General features: G+C 39.2%; 1 protein-coding gene across 20 annotated transcripts in view; it reads right to left on the bottom strand.

Moving 5' to 3' along the window:
- Nucleotides 1-19,596, bottom strand: part of CELF4 (CUGBP Elav-like family member 4) — a gene marked incomplete at both ends in the record, with an annotated part of 671,538 nt that overhangs the window by 576,958 nt on the left and 74,984 nt on the right. For all 20 annotated transcript variants that reach the window (XM_084225690.1, XM_084225680.1, XM_084225692.1 and 17 more), the window contains one exon: nucleotides 4,002-4,084. In XM_084225690.1, the coding sequence (XP_084081816.1) occupies nucleotides 4,002-4,084 (83 nt within the window). The remainder of the gene's footprint in view (nucleotides 1-4,001; nucleotides 4,085-19,596) is intronic.

Below are 19,596 nucleotides of genomic sequence, written 5' to 3'. Positions count from 1 at the left end.
GTGCCTCCAACCAAGTATACATGGACTGTTCTCTCCCGTTGCCTGAGAGAGCCACAAAGAACGAGGGGAAGAAAAATGCTGCTGTGCTTATCATACAAGAGCTCAGTTTATTTGTGCTATAAATAAAAGTAGATCTTGATAGCGTAATTACATTTCTCAGCATTATCCTCTGCCATTCACTTGAGAAAGAAAAAAGAAAGGGGAGAAAAAGTTCACTTCACTATAATTTGTAATCAAAATGACTACACTTAAAACATAATTTTATTTCCCCGATTTCATTTCCTGTGGAGCTTTGTGGGGCAAATAGATAATATTATACAAAATCTGCAGGCAGATATAATTCTTCCTTACGTTGCACTGTCATTGTCTAGATCATTTTATCCCCATAGCCTTGCTTTCCTTGGGACCATGGCATGTGGTTTGATATTGCATTTTATCATTGTGGGTTATAACAGCATCAGAAATCCCAGGGATGAGCCAACTTTTACTTTCTCTAATTTCTCTCTTCTGCTCCCCCAAATTACTCTCCCTTGCCTTAAGTCGCTTTTTATAAATGCGAGTTTAAAAAAAAAAGGTGGTTTCCCACTATGAAGGATTAGCACAGATTATGGTGAACAGTGTTAATTATAGGTGAGGAAAAAGAATAGTGCATCTCTCCAATCTGTTCTTGATTTCCCCCGTGTCTGTCTGTCTGGTAATAAGCCTCCTTTAATCTGGCAGTCCCCTTGGTGAAATCAGCGCCATGGACAGCAATATTGATTGCTTCTGAGAAACCATCACAGCTGCTCAACCAAATTACCTTTGATATGTGACCTTTAATGTAATTACTGCAACATCAAAGCATTTCTATAAATTATTAAAGAACTAATATACTTCATCATCCAGCCACTCTATTATATGTAAAATAAACAATCGCAAGTAAACACTAGAATTTGAATTGTCCGACAATCACAAAGTGCTCTTTACACATATATACACACTGTGCCACATTAACCTTCCATTTGAGGCAAAACAATTTCAAACTCTCCAGAAGAAACTAATTTACTCAATCAGATGAAGATCCAAATGATAGTCTTATGTTTTGCATTCCAATCCAGTTGCTTCAAAATATGTATCATGTTTCCTTCCCACCCAAAAACAAAGTGCCATAAAGACTTTATTAATCAACACATACCTGCTTGGAAGTCTTTTGATTATTCCACAAGATGAGTTTATGTCCTACATATAACATAGAAATATGTGAAACATATTTCTGTCATCGTACAAAGCACATCCAGAAAGTAATTACTGTAAAATATGTGCGTGTAGCCACTCCACTAAAAACAAAGTGATACATAGCTAAGAGGCAAGGCATCTGAATCTGGACAAAACCTCCTCATGCCTCACCATTTCCATGCATTACCATTCATGTGCATATTATTAAAAATTACTCAGTTCTGTGTTTTACAGTACAAAGAATACAAACAGCAATTTCGCAAGAGCAGGAAAGTGTACAGTTTACTGGGGAATGAGAAAGAATGGCTTAGTCTAGTCCTATTTATTTTTTCCTATACCATGCCTGTTAATTGTTTTTGATGCCTTCTCAGTCGAGCTGTTTGTGTCACAGACAGTGGAGTGTCAAGAGAAGATGTTATATATGTCTCATTTTGAACTTATGTGAATAAGGCCTTAGACCCCTGACCCTAAAAGTGCCTCTTATTTTATGGTGATGAACTATGGTTGATATTTTTGGTGCATGTTATCAAGAACAGTCAGGTAAGTCATAAATAATTCTCTGCTACTCAGATAGGAACCATAAAACAGTATCCAGGCATGATACTTTATCAAGAGACAAGACCGGTTTCCTTAAATAAACTACAGTGACATCATTCAGAGGATGAGTTCAGAAACTTGGCAGAAAGCTGCATGAAGAGAGTTTGCTGGTGGAAAGTAAACCTTTATCCTGAGACAAATAGAACTGGAAATGAAAGGGATGGGAAAATCAGCATTCAGAACTCTAAGAAACCTGGTTGCTCTTTTAGACAGAGAATTTGCTGCTCCCAGCTCAATGAGATGCTGATGTGTCTCCTGAAAGTGTGTAAGGAAATGAAAAAAAAAAAAGCCTTCTAGAGGCAATGTGGCCAGTATGGAATATATGTACGAGAAATTGCACAAACCAAGGAAGAAATTGTTTCCCTGTAGTCTAGAATTAGTTGGTGCAGCCTTTGAAGGAAGTCTTAATCCTAATGCAAAAGTGGGTTGAATTTTACCACTGTCCAAGAAAACAGTTTTGATTTTAAGACTTTTGTGATTTGAAGTCTCTAACACAGAGATTGAGAATCAGAGCAGTGAATGTATAAGGAATTTAGGAATAAAAACAAAAAAAAATCCGAAATCATCACTTGCCCTCCCTCTCCAACACCTGAGTCCTCAATCTCACTGACCCACTGTTTTCTTGAAGATAGTATCATCATACAATTTCAGGATAAGATTTTAAACTCATAGAGAAGATAGAGCTCCATTTACAAGTGAATGGTCTTCCTCCTAATGAGAAGTGCAAGCAGTCTCAGTGGAAAATATGGAATTTCAATTATTCTTTTTTAAATACACAACACCCTATTCATCACATCTCTAGTTTAGAGAAATATGTATTTTATTTCAAGCATATTTCAGAAAATTTCAGTTAAAATGTTACCTGAAACATCCCTATTCAACATATTCTCTCTCTCTTTTTTTTTTTCTTTTTTTTTCCTACACAGTTTTATCATTCAGGAAAGAGAGAAGCATTGGAAGGGGGAGGAGGAAGAAAAACTGAAATCCCCACCCAAGACTGAAGTTACTTTCAATCTGCTGCTAAGGAGTTTCTAGAAAAAAAATAATTCAGAGGGAGTTGTCAGCTGACAGAAATATTTTTAGGCAATGAAGTATGTATATATTTGCATAAGGTATGGCCTTTTAAGCAAAGATAGATGTAGATGAGCAAGTGCGTGGGCATCTCCATACTGGCAAGGTGGCTTAGAGATAGGTAAATAGACCCAGGATGATGGAAACAAGCAGAGCAGAATCAACACTTTCCTCAGAATACAGAGCAAGGGATGTGTCTTAGATCTGGTGGAAAGATAGGTTAATGCTACACAGCAATCAATCATTCAACACCAGCTAATAAAGACAGACTTTTGGATAGATTTCCTCTCAATTTAGATGCAGCCTGGAGCCCTCAGAAGCCCACTCTTAGTTACGTGGTCACTGGCTCACGGTCATTGTGAAACCAGCCCCATTCCAGCCGCAGGAGCACTTGGCTGTTCCCAATCCATGGGCTGTGGCTGAATCTAAATAGTCTCTCCCTCCCCCGGGTAACTGCTTAACTAGAAACCCATCCCAGCAGGGCAGGTCTTCCCCACATAATGCTGATTCTATTTTTAGTTCTGCTTGTGTTGTCTGAACCTTAGATCTTGCTCATGTGAATAATTTTCCTCATTATCTCGTGTGCGTCTTTCCTCTCTCTCTCTCTTTTCTCCTTGTCTCACCGCCTTTCCAATCTGCTACAGCTGCTTGAATACTAAAGTAACTGAGTCAAACCACTTTGTCATCAGGAATATGTTTTCATTCTGTGATAACTCAATAATGTGATCTGTTTCTTGATTTCTTGCTGCCAAACCTTGCTTCAGAGAAGAAAAGTAGTGAGAGGAAGCACCTGGTGAGGACTTCTAACATTCCACTGCAGTGGTCAGAATCCTAAAGCAGTTCCTCAGCTGAGTTAGGCTGGTAGAATCCAGTCCATAACCAGTTGATTTCTGTTTTCCTGACTCCCAATAAGGGCAAAAAGCTTTTAGTTTTGTGCATGGGAACCATTTGGGTGGGTTGGTGGTATCTTGGTTTTATTAGCACAATGCAAATACTGAATCATCCAAACAAACGGAGACTTTCTGCTTCCAAATCTGAGATGAGAACACCATGTGCAACCCATTTTTTAGATTTAAAAGAGAAAAATAAAAAAGAGAATGTTATCAGTCTGGACTCACCCCCGGCAGTGTCTTCTGTTCATGCAGTGCGCTCTGGGCCTTTAGAGCAGACTCCCTTTCGCAGTATGTTAGGAAGGCGCAGCCTGCAAAGAACAAGAAAAAACCTCAGTAACAGCACTATTTCAGAGAAGATCCTTCTGAAATTGAGACATAGAACAAAGAGCTTTCCTGTCATCATCCCATTCCCAGTAAATCAATCATAAAATTCCCTCCTTAGTTTGTCAGTAGTAAAAGTCAAGAAATGAAGCTATCATAGCTTCCTCTGAACCCTCGTGGAAAGTGAGCAACAGTGTACCTGCGAGTGCTTATTTTTCCTTCAAGACATGCTTATGTGTCAGCTACAGGAGGCTGCCCAGGATTAGGGATCTCAAAGGTTCCACATGATGGCAAGGTGAGGCATGAGATTCCCACTCCTGCTCCAGCAGCAGTGCTGGGAACAAGCCCCTTGATGCCATATGCAGGAAGGTCTCACACCTTTCTTCCCTACCAGGTGCTTTAAGCGAAGGGCATGCAACTTCCTACTGCAGAAGACAATTTCTATTGTTTAGCCTGATCTGCACCGAAAACTCATTGCTCTTTTTGCATCACACCAGAAATCCACCTCCCTACACTGGCTGCTCCAAGGACTCATTGGCTTCCAGTTACAAACACAACCATGCCAAAGCCCAAACAATCACTACAAAACATCCCCGACCCACAGATCACTTGAGCATCAGATATACACTGATGGGTTACATCTTTGATTCTTCCAAAGATTAACTTATCAACTACAAAGCCTAAAGCCCTGTCAAAGTAGCACCCTGCTGTGTTTTCATTCCCCACCTCTATGCTTCCCTTCCCTTCCTCCATTTGTGTGTCTGATGTGATCAAATTATTTCTTCTTACTGCAGTATACTGAAAACCTGCCAGTTCCTGCAGCAAAAAATATGCTTGTTATGCAGAAGACATTTTGTCTGAAATTACTACAGAATGTCTCCAGCTCCTTGAAATGGAGGTATCATATCTTTCAAGGTTCAGGCAGCACATCCCTCAAACTGAGAATGTCTTTCAAGAGCAGCACAAGTATAGAGAGACTACCAAAGAAACAAACAAGTCCCATAGCCTCATATTGAACCACCCACCCTCTCCATAAGAATATATAAAGTATGTAACAGTGAGTAAAGAGTAGACTGTAAACTTCAGCTTTACCACTATGAGTGTTTTGTCCATGCTGTTTTTTCCAAATTATTTCCTTAGAGGATATTACTGAAGAAATCACACTTTTACAGGCTTTTAATAGATTTGTACATGCAAGAAAATATGAATTTTTTCTATAAATTTATATTTTTTATCAAAGATTGTCCTGTGGAAGTCACCATGCTCTTCTCACAATGAAGCTGTGATGATATGGCATGAAAAATAAGAAAAAGAACAAATTTTTCACTATTTCTTATCCTGTATTACTTTCTTGAGAACTTCTTACTTTCTTTTTATTCAAACCAATCACATTTATTATGTCACAATATCTGAGATTCAGATGCAGAAGGTGACAGTCAAAAAAGGAGACTGAACATCATAAAAGTTTACTTGGAATTATTTTGATTTGTTCCCCTCTAACTTTAAATTGATGAGTATTCAGTTAGTCTGTATCCACCAGAGAAGAGGAAGAAACTGTGGCGAAGTGTTTACAGCTAGCAGAAATAATGGATTGAAAAGGATCCTTAAAAGTCACCCATAGCCTGATAATCAAATGGGAAACTATGCTTAAATTTAATTTCAGTGCTAAATCACAGGCTGAGAGGTCTCTATTTACTAGATACAATAAGAAAGTCTCCCTTTAGCAGCAGACGTGGAGCAGCTGATACAGTCTAATTAGGCACATCATAGCACACTGTTATGGAGACAAACTATGCAGTGTAAAGCTCTCATAATGATAGCTATATTTTTCTCCTCATTGTGATTGCCACGATGACAGTTCAGGGTAACAATGTCCTACTCCTATAGTAAGTACCATGACTGTAATTCAGGCTGAGTAAGCAAAGACAACTCTCCTCTCAAAGTGGGTATTTTCCACCCAAGACCCACCCTCTGTGTGTGTGCGTGGAGGCAAGTTCTCACCAGGGAGAAACCTCCACTAAGTTCTCTCCAAAGCTGTTTCAAAAGTGGTAGAAGTACCAAACTCCCCAAAACAGTACTCAGGAAGCATCCAATCATCACTGATGTAACAAACACACTGTTAAGAACTAAAGGACTTTGAAATTGAAAAGAAGTCTACTCTCTCATATGATCAGACAAAAAAACCCTCCTGTTTTCCAGAGCTGAAATATATGCTCTGTGGAAGTGTTTCTTTTTCCTTTTTCTTTCATATATAATGCACATGAATTACAATCTATCCAACACATGTTGGGTAAAAAGTAAAATCTCTATGAAAAATAACGTCTTGTTTATTTTAAGTAAGGCTTCGTTTCTTAGAGACAGTAAGATGTTCCATCCCAGCAGTGGCCAAATGAAATAAAGTAGAGACTAATGTTCATAGCAGGCCTCAAACCTGAACTTGAAAAGGACAGCTCATGGGGATTTTTTGTCTTCCCTTTCCTTACCACAAGATTGCTCTGTAAGGCACATATGTAGCATTAGCCATTAGCTAAAATAATAAGTTTTTTTCAAAAACATGAGAACTTTTATAAAACAGTACTTATCTATTATTCCATCCTGCAAGAATTTCTTGTGCATTAGGATGAAAGGAAATACTCTTTCTTGCACCATCCTGCCTGGCTCCCTGAAACCAAAATTGATTTCTGCTTTGTACTGTGATGTTTAAAGGAATGAGAACCTCTTTCAGGTGCTGCTTTTCCTAGGCTGGCTGTTTCAATGTGCCTCCATATGACCCCTCCAAAGGCCTCTTCCTTCCTGGAGAATGTTGCTTAGAAAACACAACACTAGACACTCAGATTAACACTATGGAATACAGCATCCTGAACAACTGACTCTTGAAATAATGTCATTAGGAGCAGCTATGTTGGGGGTTTTTTCCAGAGAAAAGAAAATGGGAAAAAAAGGTGGTTTTTTTTAATATGATTTTTTTTTGTTTCATTTTGATTTCCCAGATGGAACAAAATTTTAGAACAATCAATTTTCCCTGCTGAACCTCACAATTGTGTACAGAATCACTTATTTCACTGAAAAAAAAAAAAAAAAGATTTTTCATAGTGAACTCCTAAGTAGCTCAACTTAACTGCTCACTTGCCATCAGCTGTTTGGTCTGGGTGTGAACATGTCTTCTGGGTGGAAGGCTTCATATTTCACTACAAAACATTTGCACCATCCATCCCCTTTGAACTGCCCATGTTCAGCAGTATAATGAACGTTTCTCAACATATCTCTTAAGCAAAGATGGTGTGAAAGCAATGCATTATTTCTATCCCCTACTCCTATGGGTGGTAATGACTCAGTCAGTACAGTGTTTGTGAATTATATCAAAATTTGAATAAAAAATTCTAATTGATGGGCTTGGTCCAAACTGCTCCTAGTTTCAATTCCATTTTCTCATGCATTCCAGACATATGTCAATCAGCTAAAAAAGACTGTGTTTGGATTGTGTCTTTCCAGCTCTTCATTTATTACCAGTGGACAGCTCTTTGGGCAAACACATAAACATCTGGAAACTCCCACCTGCCTATTAACCTATTCAACTACAGTCTCTTGGAAGCGTGAGGGCATATCAAGCTGTCTCCTGGGAAACAGGATTGTTAAAGAGATGGTGGGAAACAAAAACAAAAGCTTGAGATGGAAAAGAAATTACAAAAGCTCTAATTTTATCTCCAGAGAATTCAATAGTGCAAATAATAATTGTATGAGATACAGACGGAAAATGATTGTGGTTATGGCAACTTCAGCTTCATAGCAGAGGATGTGAGGATTTTGCACAAGCCTAGGAGGCAAAACTGTAAGGAGACACGCTGTGAACTGAACAAAATAATACTGAAAACTGAAAGCCAGCCTGAGTGGAAGAGGGCAAATGCAGGACCTGGGAGAATGGACAACAACACACTTTAGCAGATCAGGTTTGATATATCATCTTAGGTACCTCAAAATGCACAGGTCCATGGAATCTGATGAGATGAATCCATGGGTCCAGAGGGAACTGGCAGGTGTAGTGGTTAAGCCACTGTCCCTCATGTTTGGGAGAGCAGCAAGGTACACACTAATTGGAAAAGAGGAAAAGATCCCTATTTTTAAAAGAGAAACTAGAAAGACCCAGAGAACTACAGGGCACTTTGGGTAAGATCATGGAGCAGACCCTGCTGAAAAACATGCTACTTGGAAAATAAGGATGTGACAGTCAAGATGGCTTCCCAAATGGCAAATTTTGCCTGGCAAACTCGTGGGCCTTCTACAAGGCACTGGTGGAAAAGGGAAAGCAACGGGCTCCATCTACCTGGATTTGTGAAAGGCATCTGACATTGTCTCACAAAACATCCTTGTCTATAAAGTGGAGAAAAACTGATTTCAGGGATGGGCTAGTGGAATTGACTGGATAGCCACAGTCAAAGGGTTGCTGCCAATGGCTCGATGTCCAGGTTGTTTCTCAGGATCTGGTATTTAAACAGGTGCTGTTGTACATCTTTTTTGGCACCATGGACCCTGGGTTTCAGAGCACCTTCAATAGGTTTACCTTGAAACAGAAACTTGTTTTGTGTAGCAGTCCACCCTCTGGAGGGAAGGGATGCCATCCAGAGGGATCTTGACAGGCTTGGAAAGTGGTCCCATGCAAACCTGGTGAAGTTCAACAGGACCAAGTGCAAAGTCTTTTACTCATTTTGGGACACACTCAAGCACAAATACAGACTGGGTAGAAATGTACTGACAGAAGCCATGCCAAGAACGACTTGGGAATGCTGGCTGATGTCAGCAAATCCCCCTGACAGCCCAGAAAGCCAACCACATCCTGGGCTGCAGCAAAAGAACTGTGTCTATCAAGTTGAGGGAGGTGATTTTCCCATCTAGCCCACCCTTGAGAGAGTCCACTTTCTGGAGTACTGCTTTCATTTCTGGAGTACTGCTTTCATTTATGGAGTCACAAACTTATGAAGCTGTTGGAGAGAGTCCACAAGAGACCACAAATATGATCAGAGGGCCTGGGCCACCTCTGTTGTAAAGACAAGTTGAAAGAGTTGAGTTTGTTTATCTTGGAGAAAAGAAAGCTCTGGGGACATCTAACTTAAGGAGCTGCAAGAGAGCTGGAGAGGGACTTTTTCAAGGCCATGAAGTGATAGAACAAGGGGAAAGATGGCTTAAAACTTGAAGAGGGTTGAGTTGGATCAGACATTAGGAAGAAATTTTTTTACTGTGAAGGTGATGAGGCACTGTAGGTTGCCCAAGGAAGTTGCAGATGCCTCATGCTTAGAAATGTTCAAGGCTGGGTTGAATGAGGCTTGGTGCAGAAGGTGGACCTGTCCATGGCAGGGAAGTTGGAACTAAGTGGTGAAATTACAGTGATGATTTGAACCTTAATGCATTGGCTCTCTTGGAACAGTTCTTGGTCCAGATGCTCACCTCAGCCACAATAATCCAGAACAGTTAGGATAACCCTAGGGATTGAGAAGGCTGGCTCGAGTGATCTAAGCCAATTTTTAATTCACAAACTTTTGTGACTATAGCGTATGCACTCAACCAGTTATCACAGCTCGGCTGACAGGTGATAACTTCTGAAACTACAGCCTTTCCAATACTTGTGAGTGTAACTAAAATCAGAATCATTGCCCAAAAAAAGATAAAATTTCCACAAGGCTGTCAGTTTTTTTGTTGGTTTTTCTTCTTTGAGTCAAATACCTTCTTGCTTTTAGTTACAAATATATTTGTTAACAGTGAGGATTTCCTTAACTGGCCTTCTTGTGTTGTGTTATGCTAGAATCCTTCAGCACATGAACTAGTGAACAAGAGAGTCTTCTGTAACAGAAGAAAGAACACAGATCAACTGATAGTGTCTGCTTTTCCCCCTACCATCTTTAGTGCACCTCACAGCCTAACACCCCAAAGCAGAGAAACCAAGGGCTTTACTCCAGCAGACCACTATGGATTTTCAGGAAGCAAACTGCAATCCAAGCACAACTCTCCAAGACCCTCATGCTGTGTACTAAAAATGGAGGAGGCAAGTAATTCTGTGTATCTTGGGTCACAGCCTAGTGGTCATGCTCCAGCTCAAGAAGAGTTACAGTCTTCCAGAGAAGCTGGCTTGAGAACAAAAAGTTTGCATCATTGGGAAAAAAAATATAGGAATTCTCAACTGGTCACAGGTCTGAGCATCTCCTTCAGTGATGCCTCAATTTCTCTATGCCCTAATCACCATTGAAGAAATTAGACCAAGATACATGAGTTATCTGTGGTGGACCAGACGCCTGTGCCCCATTTTCCAGACTCTAGGTTGGTGTTTTAAGAGAGCTACTTCTCTGAAAATAAAGAAGTTCATTGCTTCAAAATTCAGAGATATGTTATGTAGAGAAAGACCATGATAGTTAAGAAAACTCTTGCCTTAAAATCAACATCTCAGGCTACGTCTCCCAGCTAGGATTTCAAAGTGAAAAAGAAATCTTTTTTCGCTTTAACTATCCTAGCTCTACATGTCTGGATTTGAAACAATTCTCATTTGCTCTGTCTACAGTGGACTGCCCAAGGTTTAATCACTTGAGGGTTTCAGAGATTGAGCTGAATTTTCTTGAGGGAGACACAATCAATAAAGACTTTTGGAACTGGAAATGTTTTATCCAATTTCTTCATCTGTTTCTCTCTCAGTGATTAACTACCTTCTGACAAAAGTTAACATCTTTGCTGGTAAAGAACATTCACTTGGCTAGAACTTTCTTTTTCTCCATCTCCCCTGCTGCACAACAACTGAACACTAACTGTTTAGAGAAAAAGATAGGAATAAAAATCTTCCCAGATATCAGCTTCCCTGTCAATTATATTGCAAGGCAGATTAACATCCGAAATGCCCTGCTGTGTGGAATGCTAATTTTCTTTTTCCTCTTATGCTATTTTCCATTAACTATTATGATGCTGTAATATTCCTGCTATAGATAACTTGATAGGGTTCTCTGTGTTAAAAGCATACAAAAGACCCACTCATATACATCCATGAACCAACACTAAAAAGCAAATTAAGAGGCACAATCTGCAAATGCAGAAGTTAACCATATTTACAGAATATTAGCTCACTTAAAATGCATTTATGATAGTTCAAAATGAGACATTGATATGCACAGTCCAAATCAGAGTCAGTCCTCAGCGTAAGCAGTGTTTAATTATATTTAGCAGTGTACAGGCATACAGCAGAGATTTGAGCATCTGTTGGTATGTGTGTTTCAACAACACAGACAATGGTTTACTCCTGATTTTTGATAACAAGTAGTTTTTTAATGAAAGCATCAGTTTTTAAAAGTCAGAAGTTCTCATAGAAATTTTTAACAAATAGTTCCCGGAGTTTCTCAGCACCATAATGCCATTTCTGACAAGATCCTACAGCAAGAGCAATTTATTCCAGGACAGCCAGTAATCTGGGCTCTAATCTGGATCAGGCAAACAGGGTCTTGAGTGAAGAGCTTTGACACAGGAGAGCACATTGTCACTGGCAGGCCCCCAAAATCTTCATGTTTATTTTTTAAGTAACACCACAGTTACCTTGCCTCCACACCACTGTAAAACTGGAAGGCTTTTGATCTGTCAGACTTTCTTCCCCAGGACGGGGGAACAGTTTCTGGCTCTGACTCACCCACAGATGGTTTTTTCCTGGGGTCTTGAAAGTTCCTTGCAAGGTTGCTTTGAGTGATCCTTTGCTGACTGGTGCACTCAAAGCAAGGTGCAGAATGAGCCATTGATTTGACATACCACGCACCATGTCCTGTTCTCTTATAACTGCCAATGTTTCAGCTTTAAATTTTGTCCTGAAACTCCAGAGATAATTTTGATCATCCCAGCTAAATCAAGAGAAGACTTGCTCAATTTTCAGCAATTCTGGCTATCCAGTACATTTTCTTCCCCGTACAGGTGTCTAAATTCAATACACAAAAGAAATGGCCCATGAATAGGTTCACCATTAAAGAAATCAGAATGTAGTTTACTGGTTAAGATAGTTGTCTACCACAGAGAGTGCTGGTGTGCCCAATAAGGCCTGGAAATATTTAATGCTCTGAATTACAGTAGAAAACTTAATTTTTAGCTGATCAGCCTCTTCAATTTCTCACTTGTTGCCTAATTCCTGTGCACTCTTTGTTGTAAGGCAAGGTAGGGCCTTCAGACCCTAATAATCAAACAATTAGGGCATCCTTTTGATTTAAAATAAGGAAAGACAGATATTCAAGTGAAAACAATAGTCAAGTGCCCTTCTGGACCAAGCAAGAGTGTTTCCAGTGTTTCAGAACTCTGTCATTGATGAAAAAGTCATGAACAAACTCTGGAGATCACTCAGGTGAGAGTAAGTAGATTCCACCTTCTACTCCATACTGATGCATTGAGTTTGAATTAAAATCCTGATCATCTCTAAGCTTGACTCACTTCAACCTACCTATTACTTCAAAGAAAATACAACATAATTATGTTACCCATTTTACATTACAGACTCAGGAAAAAAAATAGCTTCAAATCTTCAAGATTTCTTGTTTGCAGTGAGGTGATAAAGAAAAAATGCAGAAATGTAGGGGGTTTTGTGTCTTGTGATTCATTAGTGAAAGACAGGAGAATATAATCCTGCTGTTGAAACAGCAACACTTAAATTCAGAATGTTATGGGTTAAACCTCCTTAGACTACATGCATTAATTAGACTTTGTACCTGCTGTTCTGGGTCCTGCCTTTTGAGTTCTTTCTATTGTTAGCAGCATATGAATAACTCAGTGGATTTTCTAAAACATTTAGCTCTTTCAGAAACTTTTCCTCCACTTCATTTTGTTTTGATTTTTGGATTCACTTCTTTTGGAGAGACTTCTTCAAGAATGCTCATCTAAGTCTCCAGAGGTTATGCTACTGTTAAACAACAATCACTTTGAATACCTTGAATCTTAGCAAAATAAAGCTAAAGCAAAAACATCTCTAAACTAATTAGACTGCTCTGCTACTTACAGCTTTGTCCAAGCCTTTCTTTTCTGCATCTATATAGACTGGGTTTGATTTGGGTTTTTTTCTCTTTTCCTTTTTTTTCTTTTACTGCTCATTATCTTTCACAAGGATGAGGAACAGACATTTCTTGGAAAATAACATCAAGTCTCTGTGCAGGAAATGTGTTTGTACTTTTGCATAAAAAAAAGTTGGTATTTTTGCCCTTAAAAAATGTCAGGCCCATGCAGCAAGCATCTTGTTGATAGCATCATCAAATGATTAGTTATTTATGCTTTTGTCTCAGAAACATGTAAGTAGCTTGTTCTAAATACAGACTCGTATGCTCTCTAAACAACCTCATATTCTTTATTCTCTCAGACAGGGCACAAGTGTCAATATAGATTTCTGACATTTCCAGCTCAAGGTTGAAAGAAAAAGGAACTAAAACAACTGCAGAAAAGAACTATTATTAGACAACTCCTAGCCCATTCAGAAACAAAACATTGTAATTATCTCTAGAGAGTTATTTCACTTACCAAGTTTGCCAGCCCACATTTTTTTGATTCAGGAAATCCAGATTCAAAATGGAACCTTAGGATACCTCTCAAAATCAGCCTTATTACTCACAGTTATTGAGTGTTTCTCCACACCACATATGCAAGAACTGTAAACTGGACAACATCAGAACCTCTTTGCTAACTTCCACAAATTTTTGTAAAGTTTGAATTTAGGGAAGTGCATTCAAAGACACTTTAGGATTTTTATGTTACAAAAGCAAATCCAAACCCACCAAAAATGTATTTCCTGATTCCAGCTGATATAGAAATGAAAATCTTTAAGCAGCAGCTGCTCTTACAAGATGATCACCCTGAGACTAGAAGTCTCCAGAAACTTGTAAGAGTCACAATATGAGCCAGAGAAAACTCTACAATACCAGCTGGCTTCATGAGATTTCTGGAGACAAATTTCAGCTGTCAGAACAATTAACATCCAAGCTCCCATAACCAGATGCTGTTTTCCATATGTTTTGACTTTGAATGGCTTCTTCTATCCTCTAAGAGATGTTGGAAGCAAATAAGTGTTGTCTCTTACCACCTATTTCTTTCTCTTTATCCTTCTTTCTCAATTTGGCTAGTTCTTTAAGTATAGGTAGCAGAATGGTATGAAGTAGGATCAAGTTCTTCCACAAGATTCCAGGGATGAAGTAATCTTCTTAATCAACAAACCTCTACCTACTTAGGGCTGAGAACCACGAGGCACAGTCTGTGGGTGTGCATGAGAGAGAAAGGGAGTGAGATGAGGTGCTCTGGGAGCAGGGCAGGAGGAAGATGAAAAGTGCTTCTCAAAGGCCCTATCAATCAGTTATAGCACAAAGGAAGAGAGGTTTGTCCCAAGGGCAAAGGCCTCCACTGCCTTTCTGGCAAAAAGCTCTAAGCTGAACCATCTTTTTGTGGTACAAGCTTCCTTTAAGTGCCTGGCTTATGCACAAGGAACTTAAGAACCTAGACAAGGCTGGCAGAGACTGAATGAAGATTTAACCACATGTCCAAAGCCACAAAAAGAGTTTGTAGAAAAGGTCAAACTTGAACACAAAACCTCCCAAGACCCTACCTAAAGCTATGAATACCTATCAGTTTTTCTTGAATATGAGCATATTCCTGCTCCGACTCACAAATATTATCCAGTATATGATCCAGTACACTATTTATAAATAAATTATTATAAATATAATCCAGTAGATTATCTCAAAATGGAAACCTGGGAAAACATTGTTATCCCTTGTATCCAGGTGCATTTTCCCATCTACTACAGTGGGACAAAGTTCCTGGGTAGCAAATGTAAGACAAGCTGCGTGAATTTAAGCCTAAGACTTCAGATTTTTACAAAAGGTAAAAGGACGCAATCTTTCTAGTGAAAAAGAAACAGTGAATTTAATTAAAACAAGATCTGTGTAATTTACAAAGCTTCAGTGCACTAGGTTTAAAAAGGGCTCTTGTCAGGCTGAAGTAAAGGAGACACAATTTCCTGACACATAGAGAACAAAACGAAAAGTGTGTAGTAATCAACTACCAGAGATATATTTTGATCACATTTTTGTTGATCAACTTAAAAATTAGTGAACTCTGAGTATATAGTAAATTGTTTCTATCAAACATTTGAAACAGCTTATAGCAGAATTTTTTTTGCTTTGAGAACTGAACTTGTGTTAGATGAGGAACAGTGTAGATCACAAAACACTGAGGGCTGGCAGGAGGAACGTGCATGATAAATGTCAGTTGTAGAAGAACTATCTAGCAAAGCAGAAGTTCTGATATTAAATTTAAATAGCACAGCAAGGAAGATTTCACACATCAAGAGGAATGGACAATAAGTTGCAACAGATGCTTGAGGGTGCTGAGCCCCTAAATATCATGGTCAGTCACCTGAACCCCTGCTGGGGAGGATTAGCCATGCCTAGAACCTTGCATGGTTCATCTCTGGAAATGCAGGTAAAGAACAGCCAGAGAAGAAAGTGTTCAACAGGACAAACGAAGCTGAAAGGCAGTAATGTCAAAAGACAGTTTCAGATGACAGTGGGCAGCATCATACACAATAGTGTGTATGTCTCTTCCAGATCTGACACCCCTTTCCTTTGGTGTCAATAGAAAACCCACATCTGAAATGATCCTGTCAGCTCTAATCACCTAAAAGTGTTCAGAAACACATGGAAGGAAAAAAAATGGAAAAGAAAAGATGAATTTCAGAGATGAGTAATAGAAATTCGTAATGGACTGGGAGGACTGACTTATGAGAGAAGATTAACTAAATGTGTATGACTTGGGTAAATGATGACTCAGGGGGATGGATGATAACAGGCTGCAAATCTTGAAGGTATAGCACAAAGATTGGAGAAAAGTTGTTCTGGGTGAAACCAGGGAACAATAACCGGAGGTAACAACAGAAAATTCAACACTGGAACATTTAGCCTGAGCTTTAGGAATGCTTTCTAATTATTCAGAATATTGGTGTTTGTTCCTCCCTCTCAGCCTCAAAGTGGCTTTTGCATCTAAACAACCTGTTAGTCTGAAATATATTTAATTTGATTTTTATTAGCATTTATTTGTGAGAGTGAAGTGCATGACCACATAGCCTGGGGTTTTCCTGATCATACAAGTTCAAGGGCAATAGTGGAATAATCTCTTAAGCATGATTGAGGGGTGCCTATATCTGTGTGTGTTGGAGGCAGGGATGGAGAAAAGGCAGGGGTGCAAAAGGTAGAGGAGTTAAATCATCGTGGAAGGACAGAGGGTGCTTCTAGTGCAAACTTTTATCTCAGTAATTTTCCAGCACCTTTCTTTGTCACTGTTCCATCTGACTGTTCTGTAAGGTTTTTGTCTCCTTAGTCTGCTAAAATGCATAAGGAGAGAGAAATTCGTGCAACCCTGGAAGAGAATCACAGCCACAGATTCTTGTGCCATTTAGGACAATTGCAAGCTATAAGATGGAAGTTTATGACCCTACAGAAGGTAAAAGTAAACATTACTAACTGTCTCTCCCAGCCATTAGAGCAAATCAGTCCTTCATGGAACTTTTATTACTTAAGTGACTTGAAACCATAAACAAAAGCTAATACTGATCTAAGAGCAAATGCATTCAGAGGGCCTTAATTTTACCCCTTCTCCCTTTAATGATTCTATCCAGAAGTTTAATACATTGTCTAACCCAAGAAAAAGCCCATTTTTTAAGGAAACAGTTTCAATAGCCTTTCTTGGTAAAAAGAAATCAGAATGTCAACTGACTGTGATAAAATTTGCATTAAAACACCATTCCATCTATGGTCAGCTGGGCAATTGCCAGTAATTTTCAAGGGGTTGGACAGAGCTGTGCAGTCAGCCAGTCACCAAATTTTCCTGAGTGGTATACTTCTTTTTTTATTTTGTAACGATTTATTTCAGGGAAAAAACTGAGAATCAATCACACACACACACAAACACACGTGCTATCATAATTTTCCTAGATTTTTTTTTTAATAAAAGTTTAATATGACGTCTTGCTTGATATTTTAGTACAGATGGGGAAGCTCTAGGCCAGAAATGAACAGAAAGGCATGTCTGTACCCACACAGTACCAGCAAATAGCTCCCAGTGGGGAAGTATTCAGACTGTAGAGCAGACTCCTCAAAAGAGACTGTTGGAAGCCATTTTGACCAAGACATTAAAAGACAGATGAAAGAAACTTTTTAGGCTACCTCATGAATACAGTGACCTACCAAATTTTTCCCTGTTACCAGTCAATGAATCAGTGGATTGTGGAAGCCTGAAAGCAGACACACATCAAAGATGTGGTTACATTTTACTGGTTTTTTTTCTGTCAGGAAAGCTAAAAATAGTGAGCCAGCTGCTGAGCATCTCTGGGACGTTAACACTCGCTGGAGAATCCCTGCTGATGTCAGAAAGTAGGAGAGTAGAGTTTAATGAGTTTGAAAATCCCAAAGAACAACTACTGTTGCCCTCAAAGGTAGCGGACTAAAGCATTATATAAGGACAATGGTGCTAGATCAGACAAAGCCCACCTTATTCAATATCCTCATTCCAATGGTGGCCAGAATCAGAGGTCCTGGCCTCTTATAAGCAGAGGATGTGCATCATGCCTCCTCTGGGTATTCTTCTCAGATTTCAGCCTTGTGGCTCAGGGACTTCTGGTCCGAATGTGATCTCTGCATATTCAGTAATCACCCGATGAAACCGAATCTCTCGTTTTCCACAGCCATTTGCTATATTTTAATGTTTCTATTTGTGTTGAGGGTTTTGTTTGCTTGTTTGGTTTTGGTTTTGGTTTGGTTTTTTTCCCCTGTAAACAGATTAAAGGGTGCTTGACTGTTTGTTTTGTGGGTTTTCTTATTATTTATAGTAAGTAAGTTTTCCAGAAAAAGTAGTAGACCTCTGGCTAGTAAGCTTCAGTCTTAAGAGCACTAATTTTAAGAGTCTACTTCCAGAACCACCCATAATCTGATTTTATGGATCAGTCCGAAAGGTGAACCAAGACGTTATAGATTTAGAAATGCCCTACAGGGCTTCCAGTATCTTACCAACCCACTCACAGACCCAAATATTCAAGATCCAGGTACAACAGCTGGCAGAAGCTTTGAGTTGAAGCATTTCTCAAATATTTTGGTTCCTGTAAAACAACATTGCTCAATAGGGAACTAATTTATCACAGAATTTCTTCTCTAATCTACCTCTGCTGATAAACCAAATTTCTCATGATAATATGTACAGCATGATAATGGAATAATACCCACAGGAATGTTAAATAATATTTCTCCGACTCCAAAACTAAAAAGAAACCTTACATACTCTCCTTCTGTCCCTTCCCCACCTTCCCTCAGACAAGGACTATAAAATCTCTACAACGCCCTTACATTTTCAAATGTGAAAATACAAGATTTTGAGGTAATTTTTTAAAAATGGAAATTAGGAGCCAGGAAACAGCAGAATTTAAATTGCCTCTATGGCAAAACTATGTTAACATATGTATGCTTTATAGAAGATATCAGTTATATGACTGCACGCTATTTTTCTGTTCCTTGTACTTAGCTTTTCTCACTGGACTGTTTTTGTTCCACTCTTGTACAGATCCTAGCAGTTCAGCATCTTCATCAAAATAAATCCATGCAGCCACTTTCTCCAGTACAACTGAAGCAATTCTTCATTGGAATTGAAACATGTCATATGATCACCATATGATTTAATTCAATAGATTAGGTTTATCAGGAGATGCAGAATGTTATGTTATAGCTAAAGCAGCAGGAATTCTTACCTTGGTAAAGAAACAAAAGAGGCCAAACCAGAAACTTCTTATCCAGCTATTATTAAGCAGCAAAGGTGCTGAATGTCTCTGAAAGGCCAACATCTTCCTCCCAACCCATGCCACGCATGCAACACTTTTTCACACAACTCAGACCCTAATCCTGCAGTACTTTGTTTTCTCCTTCTCCTCTCTCTACAAAAATATTTCAGAATTGCTTCTCACCAGGATGCATGCCATAAGAATTCCATGCCCAAAGACGATGATGACATGTTTTGCAGATGCATGCTGCAGTTTGAAGTTGCCTTACCAAGCTTAACGGAAAAACAGATAAAATTTAGCATCGACAGCTCAAGAAGAAGTTTAACATTGCAGTTTAACACGACATTTGATGACTCATGGTCAGCTCTGTCCAACTGCTGAAAAACCCTCCTCAGTGACAACCTGCTGACATGCTGGACTAGCTAATAGCTGTGTTACTCTACCTCTTGTCTTTGCCCTCCATGGAGCACTGCCAGGTATCCACAAAGTCTTTCAACTGCTCTGTATTTCCATGTCTAAGACTTTCACAGTTTTTGAGCAGATGCCCTGCAGCCATATCACTGCCCCTTTGGCTATGATTCCTGCAAACTCATGGAACTTTGTGTCCCCAGAAGAACTCCATTTAGGAGGGCTTTATTTGCTGCTCACGCACACACCACGAGGAGCTACATGACTCCGGTCTTTCCCCTTACACGTGAT

The sequence above is a fragment of the Fringilla coelebs genome (assembly GCF_963513975.1).
Source record: "Fringilla coelebs genome assembly, chromosome: Z".
NCBI classification, from domain to species: domain Eukaryota; kingdom Metazoa; phylum Chordata; class Aves; order Passeriformes; family Fringillidae; genus Fringilla; species Fringilla coelebs.
Note: the sequence above shows the minus strand (reverse complement) of the source record. Positions and strands in the feature narration are given on the sequence as shown.